The sequence below is a fragment of the Pavona decussata genome, unplaced genomic scaffold (assembly GCF_977016875.1).
Source record: "Pavona decussata unplaced genomic scaffold, jaPavDecu1.1 SCAFFOLD_175, whole genome shotgun sequence".
Taxonomy (NCBI): domain Eukaryota; kingdom Metazoa; phylum Cnidaria; class Anthozoa; order Scleractinia; family Agariciidae; genus Pavona; species Pavona decussata.
Window position 1 is genome coordinate 2,586,914 of NW_028145586.1, and position 19,516 is coordinate 2,606,429.

A 19,516-nucleotide genomic window follows, 5' to 3' on the forward strand; every position below is an offset into this window, starting at 1 on the left:
ACGCAAGTTCTTGCTAACTTATGCAAATGTATGCAATGTAGGTTTGAAAACCACGATCAAATCCAACACGGTTGTTATTTCCACTAGTTCTCGTAATTATTTAGCTTTCCGGTATTCCAAAGGAGGACAGGAATGTGTACGTTAACACCGGTGTAAAATGTGTGGTAAATCTTTCTGTCGACCTCATCGAATTTGCTAAGCGGACATTCACCAATGCTGTACTCTGTGTACTTGACTAAAGATGGTTGTTGGAGAATCAGTTCCCCAAGAAGTCTCGTCAAAGGTGTGTTTAAAAGTTTATTTTACTTTTCATCTTGAACTGTGACCAAATAATTGATATCTACTTTTTTGCTCATATTTTTGCCGCTTTACGCGAAGTGTTTTGCCGAAAGTTTTTCGTTCTGGAACGATCGGTTCAAGCGGCGATCAAAAATTTCAATGAACAAAACTATTGTAGCTTGAGCTTGTCTAGCTGCTAGCTTAGTTCTTTTTTCTTCGCCAATGCAAACAAGACCGAACATCCGTACATGTCTCGAAGCGGAAAAGAACCATTTCATTTTGATTGCTCCTTCGTTTAAATAATCTTCGAGAGATCTTATATTTGGCTTATGTCGTTTTCGTGCACAACATTTACAATGTAAATTTCAGACAAGTCACCCATAGAAATATTCAACTTCCCGCGATAGAATGAACTCATCTTGCCCTGTTTATTTCTTGATGGAGTTCAGCGGGTTATTTGAACATGGATCGGGGCTAAAAGAAAGGTATTCTGGCGGGGTCAATACTTCATTTGTTCTATGAAAATCGGGGAAATAAATGTACAATATTTCCGCGTTTTTGACAGCAAAATCTTTGATGGGGGGCGTTTACATGCTTGACAAAGTTTGACACAACAGAAGCAGTTTCCCGCGCGCCTGGGGAAATTCATTTCATTGTAATAAATTTAGCTGCTCTGGTCACTAGACGGTGAACTTCTTTGCTTTTTTTGTAAGAATAACAAAGTTGTTTTCTTCATATCTAAGCGAAGATTTGACAATTGAAGAAAGAAGTAGATTGTTTTCATATCCAAGAATGATCCCACCTGTTCCAATTTTCGAAGGAAATGAATTTTTACCCCATCTCTCCGTGTTTGTATAGGATTCGAAAACCATTTTAAAAATTGTATCTGTCACCTTTCACAGGTGAAACATTCAATATATTTCTTAACCCTATTGGAAACGTCATGCTTTCTTTTGCTTCATTTTTCAAAAAATGTTGAGATTGATGAAACAATTAAGCCTATATTTCTCAAGATTTTATGATAAGAAATTTTTTTCTGTCTCTTGTATGGCGCTTTGAAAAAGTAATTTCCATTTTGGAAAACTCTAGAAGAAAAAAGATTGTGAATTTGTATTTTAAAATAATTATATGAACTTTGATTGAAAAACTTGTTCATGTATATATCTTGCACTTATATTGTAACCCAGACATAAAAGACTAGGGTATTTTCCATCAAGTTATTAGCAATTTTCAATCTCTTTATCCCTAAGTAACTAGTGTCGAATTGAATCTCCTAGTTGTTAATAGATAGCTGATTAAATTATGCCACAGAAAACTTTACTGAAAGTAAATTGTTATTACAACATAACTGTCTTTTTTCTTTTATTTTCCAGAGTATTTTTATTGGTGCTGCACTGGCAATTATTGGAAATCTGCTGATCAGCATCTCAATGAACATACAGGTCAACAGAACATGTTTATATTTGGCGTTGTCTTTGAGTCTTGGGTTCATCAATTATTCATAGGTCTTCTCAAATAAAACTGAAACTAGGACTTGTATGGCAGCATGGCAATATTATTGATAGTGTGTGCATCTTGATATGCATGCACACTCCTTTTGTTTAGAAATCCGAAGCCTTTTTATGAAGTGATAAATTATTAAGCGACAGTGGATAATTTTCAAAAAGTGAAGTGAAAACGAGGATAAAGACTGTGTGTTGCTCATAATAGTCCAATTTGCAGGTAGAATGAAAGCTCTGTATACAGACATTTGGTACACTTCCTTTAAAAAACTTACATCTGAATTTTTATGATTCTCTTTTACATGAAAGATAATCATTTCACTGCATTGGATTAACATAATTCTTTATGAGACTATACATTTATTTACATGGTAAATCTGTTTTCCATTTAAAACTGCAAATCACGCTGTTGTTACTGAGGAATCAGGTTTACTGTATGTTTTGATTGAACTATTTTGATTCGACAAGGTTTGGGTGGTTGTATGAACTCATTCATAATTAACAAACTTCTGAACAAGGATATCTTATCATCAGTTTGTTACATGTACAATCCAAGCTGTATGTGCAGAAAAATTCAAATGTCTTTCCTTTTGTTTAGAAATATTCTCATCTTCGCCAAGCTGAAGAAAAAAGCAATACACACTATTTAAAGAGTAAAATATGGTGGTATGTTTCCTCTCTTTATATTTTTAGTCCTTTGTAAAGTTTGAATTCTTTAAATATTAATGAGAATATAATTTATTTCATTTGCACTTAGCTAATATGATCAGTGTAGAGTTGATGAGATTCCAATCATTGTAAATTCAATCAGACATAATTTTTGTCAGCCGTGATTTTTGGGGAGCTTTTTGTACTGTCTGTAAGGTTCCTGCACAAAGCACAATAACCAAAGTTTACAGGATTTTCATAAGTTAGCATATTTACCCTGTTACAAAGTAGAGAGAACACAGAGATTGTAGACTTATAATCATATCACCACACTTCCTTGCTGACACAGTATGAGCTGATGTGTGTAAGGTTGATGTGAAGATGATGATTTTCGTGATAAAGAAAAGGTGTATAAAAGTTAAAAAAAAATTCTGAAAGGGCCCACCATAGCTCAATTTGTGCTATGCAAGGTATCGAACGCACTCCTATAATCTCTGATTACTGCTACTTAGTATGGTACAGTGTACATGTAAACTATCTGAAATCAAAATCAACTCCAGTTTTAAACATGGATCTTTTGTTTCTCCGACAGTCCTGAGGCCATCTGTTTCTACACAGATCTGATTTATTCCTTATTTTCTTTTTGATTTTTTCATCAGGCTGGGTCTCATATTAATGGTTCTTGGAGAAATAGGGAACTTCTCAGCTTACGGCTTCTCTCCAGCTTCATTGGTTGCACCTTTAGGAACTACAACTGTCATTGGTATGTGTCTGAGTTCCATTCTTAAACAAAATGAGTTGAACTTCAAGAGTCGTCAGTTTATGTTTATTAATGTTGACATGAATGCATAAGCTTCATAGTTTTCTTTAGGCCTCAAAATTGCCACTATATTACCATGTTCCGTTTTTCTTTCTTTTTTGGGCAGGCCAGGGGGGGGGGGGGGGAAGCTTATGTGTACATGTGTCTCTGAGGTGTGGCAAATAAACAAAATAATAATAATAATAATAACAATAATGATAATAATAATAATAATAATAATAATTTATTACTTATAGAGTGCTATTTACAAACACAGATCAACAGCACTTTACAATCAAAAATACTAATAACAACATCTCTAATTCTAATTACGGATATTAAAATGTCAACCAATATAAATGTAATGATGAAATGAAATAAAATGAGTAAATAGAATGAAATAAAAAGTGAGTTCCCTTTCAACTGGGCAATTGCTCACAATCACCTTAGAATGGTGTACATCCTAGAGCTTCAGAGTGCACCTTGAGAATGGTTTTCATCTTGCAGAACTGTCCATGTTGTGGAGCCATTCATGTTAAAAACATACCTGACTGTCCTTCTTAGAGAGGTGCCCAACTTTAGAGATTTCCATCTGTGATAGTTTCTAGACTAAACATGTTGATCCATATTAACACCTGCTTCACTTTGTGGATGTTGGATACCTGGAATATCCGGGGGCTTCCACCTTTGGCACGGCCAATTTCTTTAAAATTAGCAGTGTTTACAGTTTCCAGCCACTGAGTTATTGACTCCTGTGTTAACATTCATGTAACTAACTAGCCTTTGTATTCAGCCACCTCTCATCAATCCCTCCCACTATTGGCATTTGTGAGGGGAGCGATGAGAGGCAGCTGTATAATTTTGTAGGCAGTTGTAACTACATGTAGCCAAGTTGGACCAGGGTGATCATTGTAATAATTTATTGTACCGCTTCCAAACCCACATATGATGAAACTGTATGATGTGCAGTATGCTAGCTACTAGCAGACTTGTCAAAGGTTGTCCTATAATTATTATTTGTAGATTTTAAGACACATTGTCATTACTGTACAACCTTCATTGGCTATCTGTATGTCACGGTATAAAGTTCACTTGCTGAGATACTTTTTTTGACGTGCAAGTGCCTGAAAGGCAGCGCCATAATTTTCTTCCTGTTTTCATTTGTAGGTTTGTCATCCATTCCTAAATGTGATGTTTTCTCTTTTTTTGTAGCTAACGCCATTATAGCTGTTGTTTTTCTGAGAGAAAGGGTGAGATACCAAGACATATTTGGTAAGTTCCAAGCTTTGGAAAAATAACGTATTGACAGAAGTAAGACTGTATGTTATTCTCCAGTGTTCCATCCTTCGTTTGAGAGGTTAAGAATGACGTCTACGGAAAACGGCAAACGTGAGATGTGACCACGTGACCATGTTTATCCTATATTCCCGCTTACTGTTTTCAGTATCTCAGTGTCAAATCGAGTAGTTTTGTGTTAGCATCAAAGGCCAGAATTAGTTTGCTCTATTCTCATCTTTGTACTCTTCATTTCAAGAAAACATAAACGCGAATCTCACGTTTGCCATTTGCCGTAAACGCGATTCTTACTCTCTCTATTATCTATTTTTCGGCACCTAAGTCCTTTCATTTTTTTTTTTTTATTTTATTATCATTTATTTACGTTGATACAAGTATTTAAGTAAGTTAAACAGGTTCATGGTACACTGAGGATATCGACTGTTTAAGGTTTGCAGAGTAGAAGAATCGTTAAAAAAGGAGTGAGGTAGATTGTTCCATTGAGATATTGTTGTTGGGTAGAAAGAGAGACACTTGGAGGCAGAGGTAATTGATAGTTTTAGGACTTTGATTTCCAAGGCTTAAAAGTGCCTTGACCAAAGATTCATTGTATTATGTTTTCCTCAACATTTTTGCAAGATTATAATCACCAAAAGGTAAATAATTATTAAAGCTAACTTTTCTTCCCTCATACAGGTGTCACTCTAGCAATTGTTGGTGCTTTCTTGCTCATAACATTCTCGACAAAGGTAATAAAAGTGTTGATATCACCATTTTCTCTTGTAATTTTCCCCATTTCCCATGTAATTGTTGACGATTATTTGAAGGAAGTATTCTGACCCATTCCTTTGAAAATGATACCAGGGTGTCTTCAAAACGTAGTCTCTTTTTGCTAATTTTTATTTTAAATTTGATTCCTTTTTGTTTGAGAAAAGTGTGTTTTCTTCTTATTGTCAACTTAGTGTAAAAGCCTCTAACACTCGTGGATAATTTAAAATTATTTTTTAGAAAAGCAAAAGCTAAAACAGTAAGGACACAATCATTCTGTTTTAAGTTTTCACGGTCGAGGAAAAGTACAGGAAAAAAAAGAAGCTTTTTTCAAGGTTGGGGAAAAGTTAGGGAATTTTGTATCAAGTCAGGGAAACTCTAAATTTTACATATAAGTTAGTGAAAAGTCAGGAAATTTAATTTTTGTGTAGCCACAAGGTTTTCAAATAATATTTAATGAAGGAATTGCTTTTTGCGGTGTCATCACTAGCTTTATTGCGAAAGGATTTGTCTTGGAAGGTCAATGAAAATTGGTTTCTGGTCAATGAAAAGTCGGGGAACTAATGTTTTATCCTGATCACTTAAAGGGTTAAAACAGCAAATTTGTTTTCTTAATTTGTAGATAAGTAAGTTATGTGCAAACAGTTTCTTTAACTGTGTCCTAAATTGTCATTGTCTTCTTTTATCAACAGGAAAGCATAGAATTAACGGGTAGAGAATTGGCAACTTATTTGCGGCAGTGGCCTTTTCTTATTTATCTGGTATGGTGGTGTCTTTGTCCTGCACTTCCAGAAAATATCCATACTCCCCCCATGGAGGATTTTTTTTTTTTTTTTTGCACTCCCCGTCCTCCCCAGGAAATTCCAGTTTAGCTTCATACTTTGCTTCTAAAATTTTGACTTTTAAGACCGCCCTCCCCCGAGGAATTTCCGATGACCTTCCAGGGGGTGGGTATGGATTTTTTCTAGAACTGCACGTTGTCTTGGAAAAGTAGAAATTTGACAACATTTTCTTATAACTGTCAGAGCTGAGAAAGTTTGAAAACATGAATGCAGCTTTTGTGTTGTAAAAGTATGTTTTTTGCAGGGGTTATGATTTTATTTTGGGAAATTTTGGGAACTTTTTGTGTTTGTGGGAGCTAAATTTTGTGATACAAAAGGGTAAAGAAATTATTGTAAACTAAAACTTGTGGTTTATCAATGATGTGTTCTTTTGACTTCAATGGTTTTGTTTACAGATCAAAGATGGGCTCATCGAAGCATATACCAGGGTTGTCATAAAACAGTGGAATAACAATTTTTCGAACCTTTCAGGGAAACTAAATTTACAGCTGTAGATCAAAGAATCAGGAGTTTAAAAAAAAATGAGGGTTCAATATTAATCAAGATTCTACTGTAATTGTGCAGTTCCAGAAAAAATCCATACCCACCCCATGGAAGGTCATCGGAAATTCCTAGCGGGAGGGGGGCCTTAAAAGCCAAAATTTTAGGAGGAAAGTATCAAGCTAAACTGGAATATCCTGGGGGAGGGGGCTGCAAAACAAAAAAATCGTCCATTGGGAGAGTATGGATATTTTCTGGAACTGCACATTATACAATACAAGCAACATTAGTAACATTACACTTGTGGCTCTTTTCTAAAACGGAATTACTACAACTAAACACTAAACTTTAATTTGTTTTCAGATTCTGGAAGTTGTAATATTTTGTGCTTTGCTGTTTGCTCAATGGCGCTATGATCTGGAAAATGTGGTTATATTTCTTCTCCTAGTGGCCTTGTTAGGTAACGTTTAATATGCCATTTTGATAAGTTAACTTTGTTATTTTTCATTGTGTAATTGAGTGGCAGGGAGGGTGTCTGTGTAGTTCAGAATGCGGGTGTTGTAACCTGGAAAATTAATGGCCAAAAAAAAAAAAGACTAATAAGTCGAAGAAGCCATTGTTGGCCCACATGGTCCAATATTAATCAGCTTTCTGTAGCTTAAAGTTACCAGGACTGTCACTAACCCCTTCCCCCCCCCCCCCTGTCCCTGAATTGGATGCCAGCCCATAACAGGATACCCAATGTCAAGTAGGGTATTTACTCTTTCTTGTCCATCAGAGGACAATTTGTTAATTTTTTTTTCATTCTTTTTTTCAGGCTCGTTAACAGTCATATCAGCAAAGGCTGTGTCTTCAATGATTAACATCACACTGGGTGGGCACAGTCAGTTGGGCCATCCCCTATTTTACATCATGCTGATTGTTATGATCACAACTGCTATAGCTCAAGTCAAGTAAGTTGAACTTGTATTGTGTGGCTTGGGGATTAGCAAACCACAAAATAATATAATGTACAAGTCTAAACTTTGTGACTGGAAAATAAGAATTTCTATTCGATAGCTTTATATAGAATGGTTGCACTGTACAGCATGTATACTAAAGATATTGTATTTAAGTACAGACAGTAATTAAAGTTAGACCTGCCTCGTACAGGACAATAAAAGTTTCACAGGAAAGTACTGCTCAGTAGCTTTCGTTTGAATGGTCACACTTTAGGATTTCATCCACAGACTCAAAAGTTAGAACCACCTTGTATGGCATAATAAACAGCACCACAGGAAAGTATACTGCTCAGTAGCTTTCAGTTGAATAGTCACACTTAAGGATTTCATGCACAGACTCAACAGTTAGGACCACCTACATGTAGTACAGAACAATAAACAGTACCACAGGAAAGTATTGTCACACTTTAGGATTTTTCTTGGACTTAGAGTTAGATCCACATCAAAAAAATTATTGAAGATAGATACATTAAAAGTTTTTAAACAAGAAATATCCACCAACTTAATTTAAGGGATGTCACCTATCATGTTTGTCAAGTGCCAGTGTCAAATACTTCATTATTGCTCTTAAAAATCTTGTTGAACAAGTTTTCTGTAGGTCACATCTACTGTACAGGACTAAGTGAACTAAAGTTACAAATTAAGTTTTGCTCTTGCAGATTTCTCAATCGGGCCATGCAGTCCTTTGATGCTACCGTTGTAGTTCCCACAAATTTTGTTTTGTTCACAATAAGTGCCATTATAAGCGGTAAGTAAAAGGCAAGATTTAGTTGTCATTTTTTTCAACTTTATGAAAAATTGTTTTCGTGAACACACAACTAAATTTTTCCTTTTTCACTTGTAGGTATTGTTTTATATAAAGAATTCTATGGACTTACTTTCCTGGAAATATTTATGTTCCTTTTTGGGTGAGTACAGTGTATCAACAATGGTGAATCTAGTAGAGGGGTGCGGGCCTCCCACCCACTCCTTCCCCACACAGTGCTGTCAATAAAGGCCGGTAGCTGGCCAAAACAGCCGGCTACTGGCCAATCTTCGGCCGGCTACTTTCGTCTCACTTTACTGTTAATTTTGCTAAGAAACTTAAAATAAGAAAAAGATCCAACAAAAATAATTGTGAGACATCCGCCTCAAATGTCTGAGTTGAAATAAAGGCGCATTTCAGGAGTTTTAAACATGTTTACCTCTGCCACGTGCGATGGAAATTGATCAAAGGGGTCGTGGAATGCCTGCGACATTTTCAGAGAACAGGATCCAGCAAGAAACTGGCTTAAAATAATGAAAAGATTCCGCAAAAATAATTGTAAAACATCCGGCTCAAACGTCTGAGTCTTAGTAAAGGCACATTTCAGGAGTTTTAACCTGTTAAACTTTCGGTGGAAGTATAAAAAGTTGAAGCAGATCGAGGTGATTGAAGGGTCGTGGAACGCCTAGGACATTTTCACAGGACTAGATTCCAGGCTTTCGCATGTGCCAAAACATGAACTTAAAACAATGAATGTATTTTTTTTTTAATCAGCATCATTTCCCTCTTTTCTAAAAGCCAGTAATTGAGATTTTGAGGAAAAGAACGGTTGTAATAAACATAGAATATGGGTAATATAGTCTTAATTTTGATTGTTCTTGAGGCCCAAATACTGTCTGGAAAACGTTGAAAATAGCATTTCCAAGCATCTAAATTGCCCCCAGACACCCCTAGGAAGCTCGCGCCTTTGCCGCTCGAAAAGTAGCCTGCCACCTACTTTCCCAGTGGGGATGTCTACTTCAAAAGTTATTCACGGCACTGCCCACACCCTTATTTTTTTTATACCAAAACTGAGGCCTACAAGGCCAAGGTACAGAGATACTTCATTTCGCAAAGAGAACCAAGCGAAACGTTTGAGAGCAGAACCCTCAGTTACCTGAAGGTCTGGATGCACCACTGGTGTGGTTAAGCGCACAGTATTGCGCAGATCTTTTTGATTCAGTTCTTGCAAGATCTGAGCAATGAGAATCAGGTTTCAATTTACTCTAAACTTCCTATGGTTTTTCCTTGCATACTTTGGTCAGGAGCAATTTTATTTCTCATGTTACTTTCGCAGATGCTAAAATACAATTTGCAGTGCAGTACAAAGGTTCCCTCTAACAGTTTTGTCTAGTTTTGTTTTAATTATCTTTTTTTTAAAGAAAAAAAACATAAATCTGGGAAATCAAAGCCATGAATAAAATAAAGTTTTAACCACTCAGAGAACTAATCAGTGCTATTAACTGAATTTGCTGTTTTTCATTGCAGATGTGTGTTATCATTTATTGGAGTGTACTACATCACGACAGAAAGAAAACAAGAAGAGTCAGAAGAACAGCTTCTACTCACAAATGCTGACTTATTCCCTGGTATGTTTGTAGTCAGGGAGGCGAGGGTGTAAAAGATTTGTGTTACTGCAGTACCAGACAAATTTCAGATCTTAAGAGATGTTTTAGCAAGCCTGGTTCATGGGAAAGACCCTGTGAAGGACAATTTGTAAAATCTAGAAACAGTTTATGTGCTGTAGACTTCATAATGTGATTTTGGATTTTCATAAGTTCTTCTTTTTCAGTTTTTGAAAACCATTTTCAAAATTTTCTCTTCCATTGCTTTTCAAAATCAAAGCAGCCTACGAGTAACAAAGTTGTGGGCCTGACATGCCTGTATACAGCATGTCAAAAGGACTTTTAAAATGTCAATCTTTAAAATCCTGTTATAGTCTGAAGTGCAAAACTGTGTCCACTATTAACAATAAATTTTATTTTGAGAAAGATAACGAAAGATGAAAAAATGAATATTGATCATCTCATGAATGTTGGCCAGACAGAATAAAATCTGAGTCCCTCAGATGGGAATGAACCCCATGACCAATGATCTAAAACACCAGTCAAGTGCTCTACTGGGAGATTTGTGGTGAGCTAGGCCTTATAATACAGTAGGTTCATAAATTGTGATTTATGTTCTGTATACTGCTAGGATCAGAGATGTTGAAAGTGTTGTGTGAATGTGATGAAGAGAAATGGTAAATTTTGAGCTGGGTGATTTTTTTGTGATGTTCATCACACATAGGAGAAACATGTGACAAAAAAATTGAGTCCTTGTCGAGAATCGAACTCATGAACTTATACAATCAGATGCTCAAGAAACTTGTGGCAAGGATTAACAATATAATCAGAGCAGAGTCTTAGCAAAGCTTTCAAGAGGCCAACCAACCTATAAGCACTGTGTGTTCATGGGAGTTTCTCTTACTTTCTCCATTTCAGGATTCCTCTCCTTGTCATCATCAAAACTGATTGCAGTACAGCCAAGTAATACGCTGGCGGCATCTCATGTGGAGTATCCCATGCTGCCTGCCAAGCCAACATACGAATCAACTGCTGACACTCAACAGACTCAAGGAGAAACGTAGCCTGCACTGCATGCTTGTCAGCAGTGTTTTGCATGAGGAGAATCACTAAATATTTAAGTATTATTTGTAAAATGTTGACACCTTAAATCCCAGGGGGATGAGGTGAGGGAGAGGGGGGCTCTTGTATTACCAAATAGAATAATGGATGAACCATTAAACCTTTTCCTTGTGGAGTCAAATGTTAAAATGCAATGTGACTGTGACTGCTCTATAAACAGTGCTGCATGCATATTTATTATGCTATACAAGGTGGTTCTAACTTTTGAGTCTGTGGATAAAATCCTAAAGTGTGACCATTCAAATGAAAGCTACTGAGCAGTACTTTCCTGTGGTGCTGTTTATTATGCTGTACAAGGTGGTCCTAACGTTTGAGTCTGTGGATGAAATCCTAAAGTGTGACCATTCAAATGAAAGCTACTGAGCAGTACTTTCCTGTGGTGCTGTTTATTATGCTGTACAAGGTGGTCCTAACGTTTGAGTCTGTGGATGAAATCCTAAAGTGTTACCATTCAAATGAAAGCTACTGAGCAGTACTTTCCTGTGGTCTTGTTTATTGTTCTGTACAAGGCGATTCTAACTTTCTCGAACAATGTGGCTGGAACGTTAGGGTTTGTGGATGAAATCCTAAACTGTGACTATTCAAATGAAAGTTCCTACAGTGGTCCTTTTATTAAGGAAAATGTGAGAAAATCAAGCCCATTTCAAGTATTAGGAACCAAAATGACAAGGTATTTGTCATCTGTTAAAACTTTGCAGCATTAGACTAAACGAAAAAGTGGACCAGAATTAAATAAAGTACAAAATTAAGTTGTTATATTTTTCTCAGTTTGTATTTATAATAATAATAATTTTTATTTTACCATAATTATTTGCTGGGTCATAAAGTAAATGGCCTCCCAATATCAAAACTTTAACTCAAGTAAAATAAGGTTCATTTTTCATTGAACAGATTTAAACTCCTCATTTTTACAAAGATAAGCAAGGATGTAACCAAATATTGCATTTCAAAAATTTGTTAAATCAAGGCCTCGGGTTGTTTGAAAGCCGATTAAGGCTAATCCACGATTAAACAGTTAACCAAGATTTTTGTCTTGCTCATTAAAAGTGCTTTTTAAAAAGGCGAATTTGAAGCTATTGGTAAAGAAGTCTTAGTCAAAACTAAGAGACAAGAATCTTACTAAAGAATATTTATTGACTAGTAATTGAACTCAAATCAAAGTTCATGTTAAACAAGGATTAGCTTAATCAGGCTTTGAACAACTTGGCCCAGTACGTTAAGGATTGATGGAATTGGCCAAATGATGATTTAAAGCACCAATCAGCATGGCATACTCCCCCTCTTATCGCTACCTGATACAGCTGGTTTTTACACTCTTTGGGGTAAAGGATTAATGGTTCATTTAGAATTTAAAGCACCTTTCAAAGTGTACAATATTTATTATCTGGAATTTTTTTTTTTTAATTGACCTCATTAGGGAAGTGTTAAACGTAAAAAAAAAAAAAAACAAACACAAGGCTGACAGAGATAGATTTTAATTGAAGTTATTTTTCAGTTTTTTTTTTTTGCCACATTTTTTTGCATGTGGCTTGCAACTTGTTTTCAAAACATTGCCACATTATTTTGGACCAGTTCAACTGTCATTTTGGGGAAATACTAAATTCCTTGGAAAAGTTTGTTGCTGATTCTTGTCCTTGCTCCAGTCCAAATTCCAATCTGTGGAGTGTCCCAATACAGTAACGCACATTTGATCATCTTGCCATGGAATTATGCGCCATACAAATTTACAATTTTTTTAAGGCACTTGCAATAATATCCTTTGTGAATGGAGACAAAGCCAGAATGAAATAGCATGAGCTTTAAGGAAAAAAAGCATGCCCTTTTCCAACGACACCTACTTAAGGATATCTGATGCCCAAGGACTTATGGCCAGGGATGTTTCCTCAAAATGATGGTTTGATATGGAAAATATGAAGGCAATGTTTTGGGCAATGTACAAATGTGAGACAAGGCTGAGTACAAACAAAACACAACCCAGAATTTGAAATAATTATGGTGTACGATAGCTGTACTCCCAGCACTTCAATTATTATCAATAAAACTATAGAATGTATACACTATATAATATTGAAGGGTTGAGTTTATAACTGTCCTTTGTCGAATTTCGCTGACTCGAAAGTTTGGCCTTGTTTTTGTTGAAAACTAACTGTAAACCAGCAGGAAAAAAACACAGGGTGTAAATTATTATGTTCTCTGACAAAATATGAAGGCCACATCCACTTTTGAGCAAGACAAACAATCAGCCTAAAATTCGACACACTATGGTTATGCTCTCATCCCTTCAATTTAACAATAAATAAGCTATTCAAGCCTCACTTGCTGACATATAATGATGGGTCAAAGATTTGTACATAGGTTTATTCACAAGTTTATTTACTGGCCCCCACAGTGGTGAATATGGGTCGTGCAAAATCTTCCAGGTCATGCAGTCTAGTTTATAAGAGGCTCTGCATCTTGCAGTACCAATTTATTTTTCAGTAATTCATAGTAAGGTACCATATAGTCACCCACATAACCCTAACTCCATATAGTCACCCTTACCTTACCATGAATTATATGCCCATCTTTGAGTCTTGATTGTTTGCAAGTCCAAGAAGTCTTGAAAAAGATGGCTAGTGAAAGATTTGATTCTTCACAATGACCTGGAATTTTACAGAACATGACAGAAGTGCCCAGAGAAACACAAGGCAGAGGCGAGTGCTTCTCGCACTTCTTGCGTGTGGTGTATATCAATTAAACAATGCACAGGCAGCAAGGTTACTCTTTCTTTTATAAAATGCTTGTGTTCAAAACAGGACTTTCAGGTGCTCAAAACTTGTGAAGTAGGCTGTTGTACATCATTTAGACTTGATAAAGCATAGCCTTGATATGGAACAGAATACGTAACTCAATCTTACCAATCGCACTGCACACTTTTCTTTAAACATTGTATAATATTGTGTAATTATCTTTTCTCGCTGGAAATTGGTGCGTTTCCTTCACTTAGGTAGGCTGGGTTGTTCAAAGCAATTCTAATTTAGTACAGGATTAGTATCAACTTTGGATGTTGTTTTATTGCCGAACGGAGAGAGGAACATAGTTAAACTTTTCTTCCTGAGTTAACTTTAAGTTGCTTTTGAACAACCCAGTCTCGATTTTTTTGTCTGGCTGATGGCGTGTGCATTAGGGGCGATAGAAACAATAGTTTAGGTTGTTTTATTTATTCTCTAAGGAATGGAAAAAAGTATATTTTTAATCGTGTATATGTATTGGAAAATTTTGTTCATTTTGGCGGTATATAAAGATTGGAAAGTACCATGACTTTTTGTACAGCATCATTGATTTCTTTTATTACTAGTGATTTTGTTCAACCGTCCATCCTCGCCACAGGAAAGCCCCTTCTTATAGATAAAATATTTCCATTTAAGGTGGACTCGACAAAAGGTGGCAATTCCCTAAGACAGATATTTTCAAACGAGACACCCCTGATAGGCAGGCACCTCTCATGGTCACGTATCTGAGACAAACGCATTACTAAAACTGACACCCACTAAATCATACCCATATAAGGTAGACAGCCCTTACAGTCAACCCAGGTCACGTGTGAACAGTATTTCCAAGAACGAAATGAACATTCGAATTTCTCTTTGTAATGTCCGACTTGTGAATGGAATGTTGGGACATTTCTCTGGAAATCGTTCCGAAAAAGACGCATTTACTGAAAAAAAAGATTCAAAATACTTGGGAAACAATTTTTATTCTTGAAATATTCAATTTTGCAGTGAAAAGAAAAATTCATAGCTTTATACCGTCAATAAGCTAGGGAAATGGCGATTTTCAAAACTGACATGTAAATTTCAAAACTCCGTTCAAATTTCAAAAATATCGTTCACGCATGACCTGGGTTGACTGTAAAGGCAAGACATAGCTCCCTGACAGAGGCACTCCTCTATGATGACACTTCTGTAAGATGGACAGTTTTTAAGACAGACACTTCTCTAAGATAGACACCTTTCTAAACCAGGTAACCCTCTGAGACATACACCCCTCTTAGACAGTCACCTCTACATTCCTCTAGGAGGAAAACTGCTCCAACAAAACCTTTCAAAAACATTCCTTAAAGACAGACACCTCCAAGACTTACCTTGCTGTAAAGGCAGACACCTTTGTGTCTGTTGGCTCTTGGGTGGACACCCATTTAACGACATTGCTTTCTAAATCAGAGGTATTTTTGTGCCGTTTCTGACTTTACTGGAAACGCAGATTTTAGCAAGGGCTATTGAAATCCAAAAAGAAAACTGGGGTGACCAAGCATTTTTCTGTGATAATTAAGCTTCAAATTGGACAAAAATTCCATATGTTGTTACGCTTTTAAAGTTTTTTAGAGTTATTGTTTCCGCCTAATTTTTTGGGGGGATTTCAAAAGACCTGGCTTAGATCTTGTTTTCCTTCGTATTCATTTCTCGCGGCAAAAGAAAAAGAAAATGATGCACCACGTGTCAGGCCACGCCTTGCATGTGCAAGGCGTGTCGCGTGCCACGCCGTGTGATATTTGCGATCAGCTCGCGCCAGCGGAGAAAGGAAACGTTAAAGTAGACTCTACTTCCCAAACATCTAAGGAAACGATACACGCAAATAAAAGTAACTCGTCGATGTATCGAGGATAAAAAAAATTGAACGGTGAGTTTAACATTTTCGAAATTCAACCCTTAACATTTCTTGCGTCATGGATTGAATTTTTACCTTAAGGTTACAAAATGGCGCGCGCTCTATTAACTGAGATGGCGCGTTTGAATTTAAAAAATGCGATATCAATAACACCGTTAACGTTCCTGTGTCCTACTGTGGAGGCGTGTTTGAAAAGGAAAGCAAGATGAATTTAAAAAGGTTAAAGATCGTGTAACCTAACCGATTCAGTAATATTGTTGAACGTTGGAAAATGATTAGGAATCGTGCTAGTGAACTTTCGTTTGAGTATCTGCCGAAGAATATGCGAGGTTTACCGGAATTTCATTACGCAGCTCTTCTGGGCAAGACAGATAAACTCGGCGAACTATTATCGCGGGATATTACGATTTCTGCAAGCGTGGATATGTATGGACGAACCGCACTTCATGTTACAGCTTCACACGGTGTCTACAACAGTCTAAAACTACTGTGCATCAACTGTACTAAAGAAACACTAGATCTCTCCGATTGCTATCGTTTTACAGCTTTGCACTACGCGGTTCAAGGAGCGAACACATACTGCGCGAAGCTCCTTCTGGAGTCTGGTTGTGACGTGAACCCGACTCAATACACACTGTACACTCCACTTCACCTTGCTGCTTTACATGGCTATCCGGAATTGGTAGCTGTCCTTTGTAAGTACGGCGCTAATGTTCATGCGCGGAGCGCTTCTATGGAAACACCGCTGCAGATGGCAACGAGATCTGGGATCCGAATTCGTGAAAGATTAAAGGTGAGATACGAGGAGAGAGCGTTAAGCACTCTGTCAGAAGCATATAGTTTTCGGGTTTAGGAATTGGGAATGAAAAAACCCACTTCTGTTGATCATTCACTTCCCACCCCAACCACCTCCATCTGGAAAAAATGTTTCATTCCCATCTGCAATTCGCGATGACTGCAGATGCATGTAACGAAAGAGTCTGCTGTACCGAGTATGGAAAAATGAAGATATTTTGTAGAAAGTCGTTCTTTCATACTTTTTTGTCGTCATCTTGAACTTTTTCGTTGTCTTTTCGTCCTCTTGTACGTTTCTGTTGTCCACTCGTTATTTTCTGTTGCCCTCTTGTAGTTTTTTGACGTCCTCTCATACTCTTTTGACGGACATCATACTTTTTAGACGACCGCTTGTACGTTTTTGTCATCCAGTCGTTGTTTTTTTGTCGTCCACTCGTACTTTTTGTTGTCCCTCTGGTAGCTACCAGGTGGCATACATATATTCCTTAACTTGGTGCTTGTCATCTGAATTAGAAAAATCTCTCTGATGGTGAAAGTTTCCGATTGTTTAAACTAAAATGATCCTCTTTTCGATTCGTGTCGTTTTGAAGGTTCACTACACCACGTTAGCACTGCTACTGAAGTTTGGATCCGATGCTAGAGTGCAAGACAGCGAAGGCACGACACCGCTGCATTACGTAGCCATGCATTGCGAAAGAGAACAGTGTGCGGTCCTCTTATGTGCAGCTGGGGCGGATGTCAGATCTCGTAGCCATGGCAACGTCACTGCTGTTCAAGTTGCTCACAGTGAAGAAGTAAGGAATTTTCTTAAGAAGCTGCAAAGGACTCCTCCAAGACTCGAACATTTTTGTCTGTTGGTTATACGCGACAGACTAGGTACGAACCTCAAGGATTCAGCGGAAAGCTTGCCCCTCCCCAAGCCCCTTAAAGACAAAATACTTTTCAAAACACTTCCAAGCGTAATCTAGGGATTTGCCAAGCATTATACAGCTGTTTTCAATTGAGTGTCGTAGGCCAAAATCGAACTACCAGTTACTTTCGTCAATTAAAGCAGACTTTGCGTCAGAATCAGAGTTCAGTTGTTCAAAGACCGATTAAGGTAATTCAGGGTTAACGTGAGCTTTCATTCGAGTTTAATTACAAATCAATAAAGAATCTTCAAAAAGATTTTCGTCCCCAAGTTTGAACTTAAACTTTCCTTTACCATTAGCTTCAACTTAGTTTATAAAAACATTTTCACCGACTGAGCAAGATCAAAATCTCGGGGGTTAATGTTAATGGGCTTTCGAACATTCGGGCGCAAAACTCGAAGCAACTACAGTCAACTCCCGCCTTGGTGATACCTCACTATTACGGACAACGCCGATAATACGGACAGCAGCTAAATCCCCGCCCATTACAGACGTTTGATGGTTTCCGCAATAAAGGGAGTTGAATGTACAAAAAAAAAATCCATTAAAGCTAAGGGTTTCTTTCGAGAGCTCAAAGAAGATAAGTTTTTTTGATTCTGTGTGATTTCTTATTCTCAAACTCATTAATAATTCATGCAGTCAAAAGCCAATAAATGACCTCCATTTCGGTCAGGTGGATGAATCTTGATACCCCAATGAAACACCAGATGAAACACCACCAGGTTTTCATCTGAGATGAAACATGTTTTTCATCTGAGATGAAACATGTTTTTCATCTGAGATCAAACATTTGCATTTTAATGAGATTAATTCCTTATTGTTTCATTTGAGAAGACATGTCAAAAACTCGGGCTTCGTGCTTTATCACGGGTTCCAAATACCTCGAAACAGATGAAAGCACTCGGCCTGCGGCCTCGTGCTTTCATCTGTTTCTCAGTATTTGGAACCCGTGATAAAGCACTCGCCCTCGTTTTTGACATATTACATAAAAGATTTACTAAAAAATTTTGAAGCTATTGTAAATTGAAGCATGTAGAGACTAATCGGCACTGTGTGCGGAGTGTTGACTGTTTGAACGGTCACATCCAGAAAACCAATTCGCGTAATGGTTCCTGGAACCTTCTTTTTAGTAAATCATAAAATGAAACGAGATGGAGTAAAACAAAAGAATGTGCAAAATTAAATGAACAGACTCCATACCAGCAAAACTGTTCATTTAATTTTGCACATTCTTTTGTTTTAATCATAAAATGATTTAGTAAACTCAGACTCACAAAAAAGTTATCAGCTTTGAGCTATCTAGACTGTTCACAGTCCCCCTATTTTTCCGTGGGATTCTCGAGACCAGTACGCTTCGATGGAGCTGCCGCCATCTTGGTTTCTAAAAGCGAGCGCGATCTGGGGAGCGTGTCTAAACTACCGAGGGAAGGGAGCGGAGTTGGGAGGCTGATGTCAAAACAGTCTAGCTCCTAGGCCTTCTCTCTTGCCTCGTTGTCCAAGCGAAGTCCCAAAACGCGCTAGCCACCCTCGCAGGCGTCCTTTTGGCTCGTCACGCAATCTTTCCTCCCCAAAAGAAGAAAAGATTGCGTGACGAGCCAAAAGAGCGTCCGCGAAGGAGGCTAAGAACGGGCTTGAGGTGTCCACACAAAGCCTGTAGGGCTGAAGGCTAGCCAACGGTGGTTAAAAGGTGTGCCGATTAGTTTTAATCCACCGTACCGAAAGAGATGCCGACTGGTACATTCACCCATAATCGTTCGCAAGCGAAAACCCTTATTCGCTCACCACAAAGCACAGAAAAGTTCTAAAAACTTCAAACCCAGTATAACCAATGTTGTTACTACCGGAACGAATTTTGCCAAAAAATATAGCTTTCTTTGTGCATATCGGCTGTGTTAGGCTCGCATGGTATTGTGTAAAATATACAGCCGCCACTGAATTGGACTCTATTGTAATTTTTTGGGAATGTAATGGTTTATGAACCAGTGCCAAACTCGATTGAGCTAAAAAGAAAGGACACTCAGTTGAAAACGGCTCCAAGGGACATCATTGCACCCTTTGGGAAAGTTTTGTGATAACTCGAAAATTTCACAATTTTAAA

The 19,516-nt window shown here is 37.4% G+C and overlaps 2 protein-coding genes across 3 annotated transcripts; both read left to right on the forward strand.

The window, feature by feature from the left end:
• Positions 1 to 36: 36 nt before the first annotated feature.
• LOC146463664 (NIPA-like protein 2) lies at positions 37 to 12,518 on the forward strand. Of its 2 annotated transcripts, XR_014856811.1 has the most exons (14): positions 37 to 283; positions 1,653 to 1,721; positions 2,380 to 2,447; positions 3,089 to 3,192; positions 4,441 to 4,500; positions 5,200 to 5,252; positions 5,964 to 6,032; positions 6,957 to 7,053; positions 7,411 to 7,546; positions 8,254 to 8,342; positions 8,439 to 8,502; positions 9,867 to 9,967; positions 10,862 to 11,187; positions 11,226 to 12,518. XR_014856811.1 is itself a non-coding variant. In XM_085084069.1 (13 exons), the coding sequence occupies exons 1-13, from the start codon at positions 242 to 244 to the stop codon at positions 11,005 to 11,007; spliced, it is 1,098 nt and encodes a 365-aa protein (XP_084940195.1). In that variant the 5' UTR covers positions 37 to 241; the 3' UTR covers positions 11,008 to 12,518. The 2 variants fall into 2 exon arrangements, 1 of the variants encoding a protein (XP_084940195.1); XM_085084069.1 differs by having other exon boundaries at positions 10,862 to 12,518.
• Positions 12,519 to 15,838: 3,320 nt separating this feature from the next.
• LOC146463665 (ankyrin repeat and SOCS box protein 16-like) lies at positions 15,839 to 17,674 on the forward strand. The gene is made up of 2 exons (XM_085084185.1): positions 15,839 to 16,505; positions 17,098 to 17,674. The coding sequence occupies exons 1-2, from the start codon at positions 15,984 to 15,986 to the stop codon at positions 17,473 to 17,475; spliced, it is 900 nt and encodes a 299-aa protein (XP_084940311.1). The 5' UTR covers positions 15,839 to 15,983; the 3' UTR covers positions 17,476 to 17,674.
• Positions 17,675 to 19,516: the final 1,842 nt, after the last annotated feature.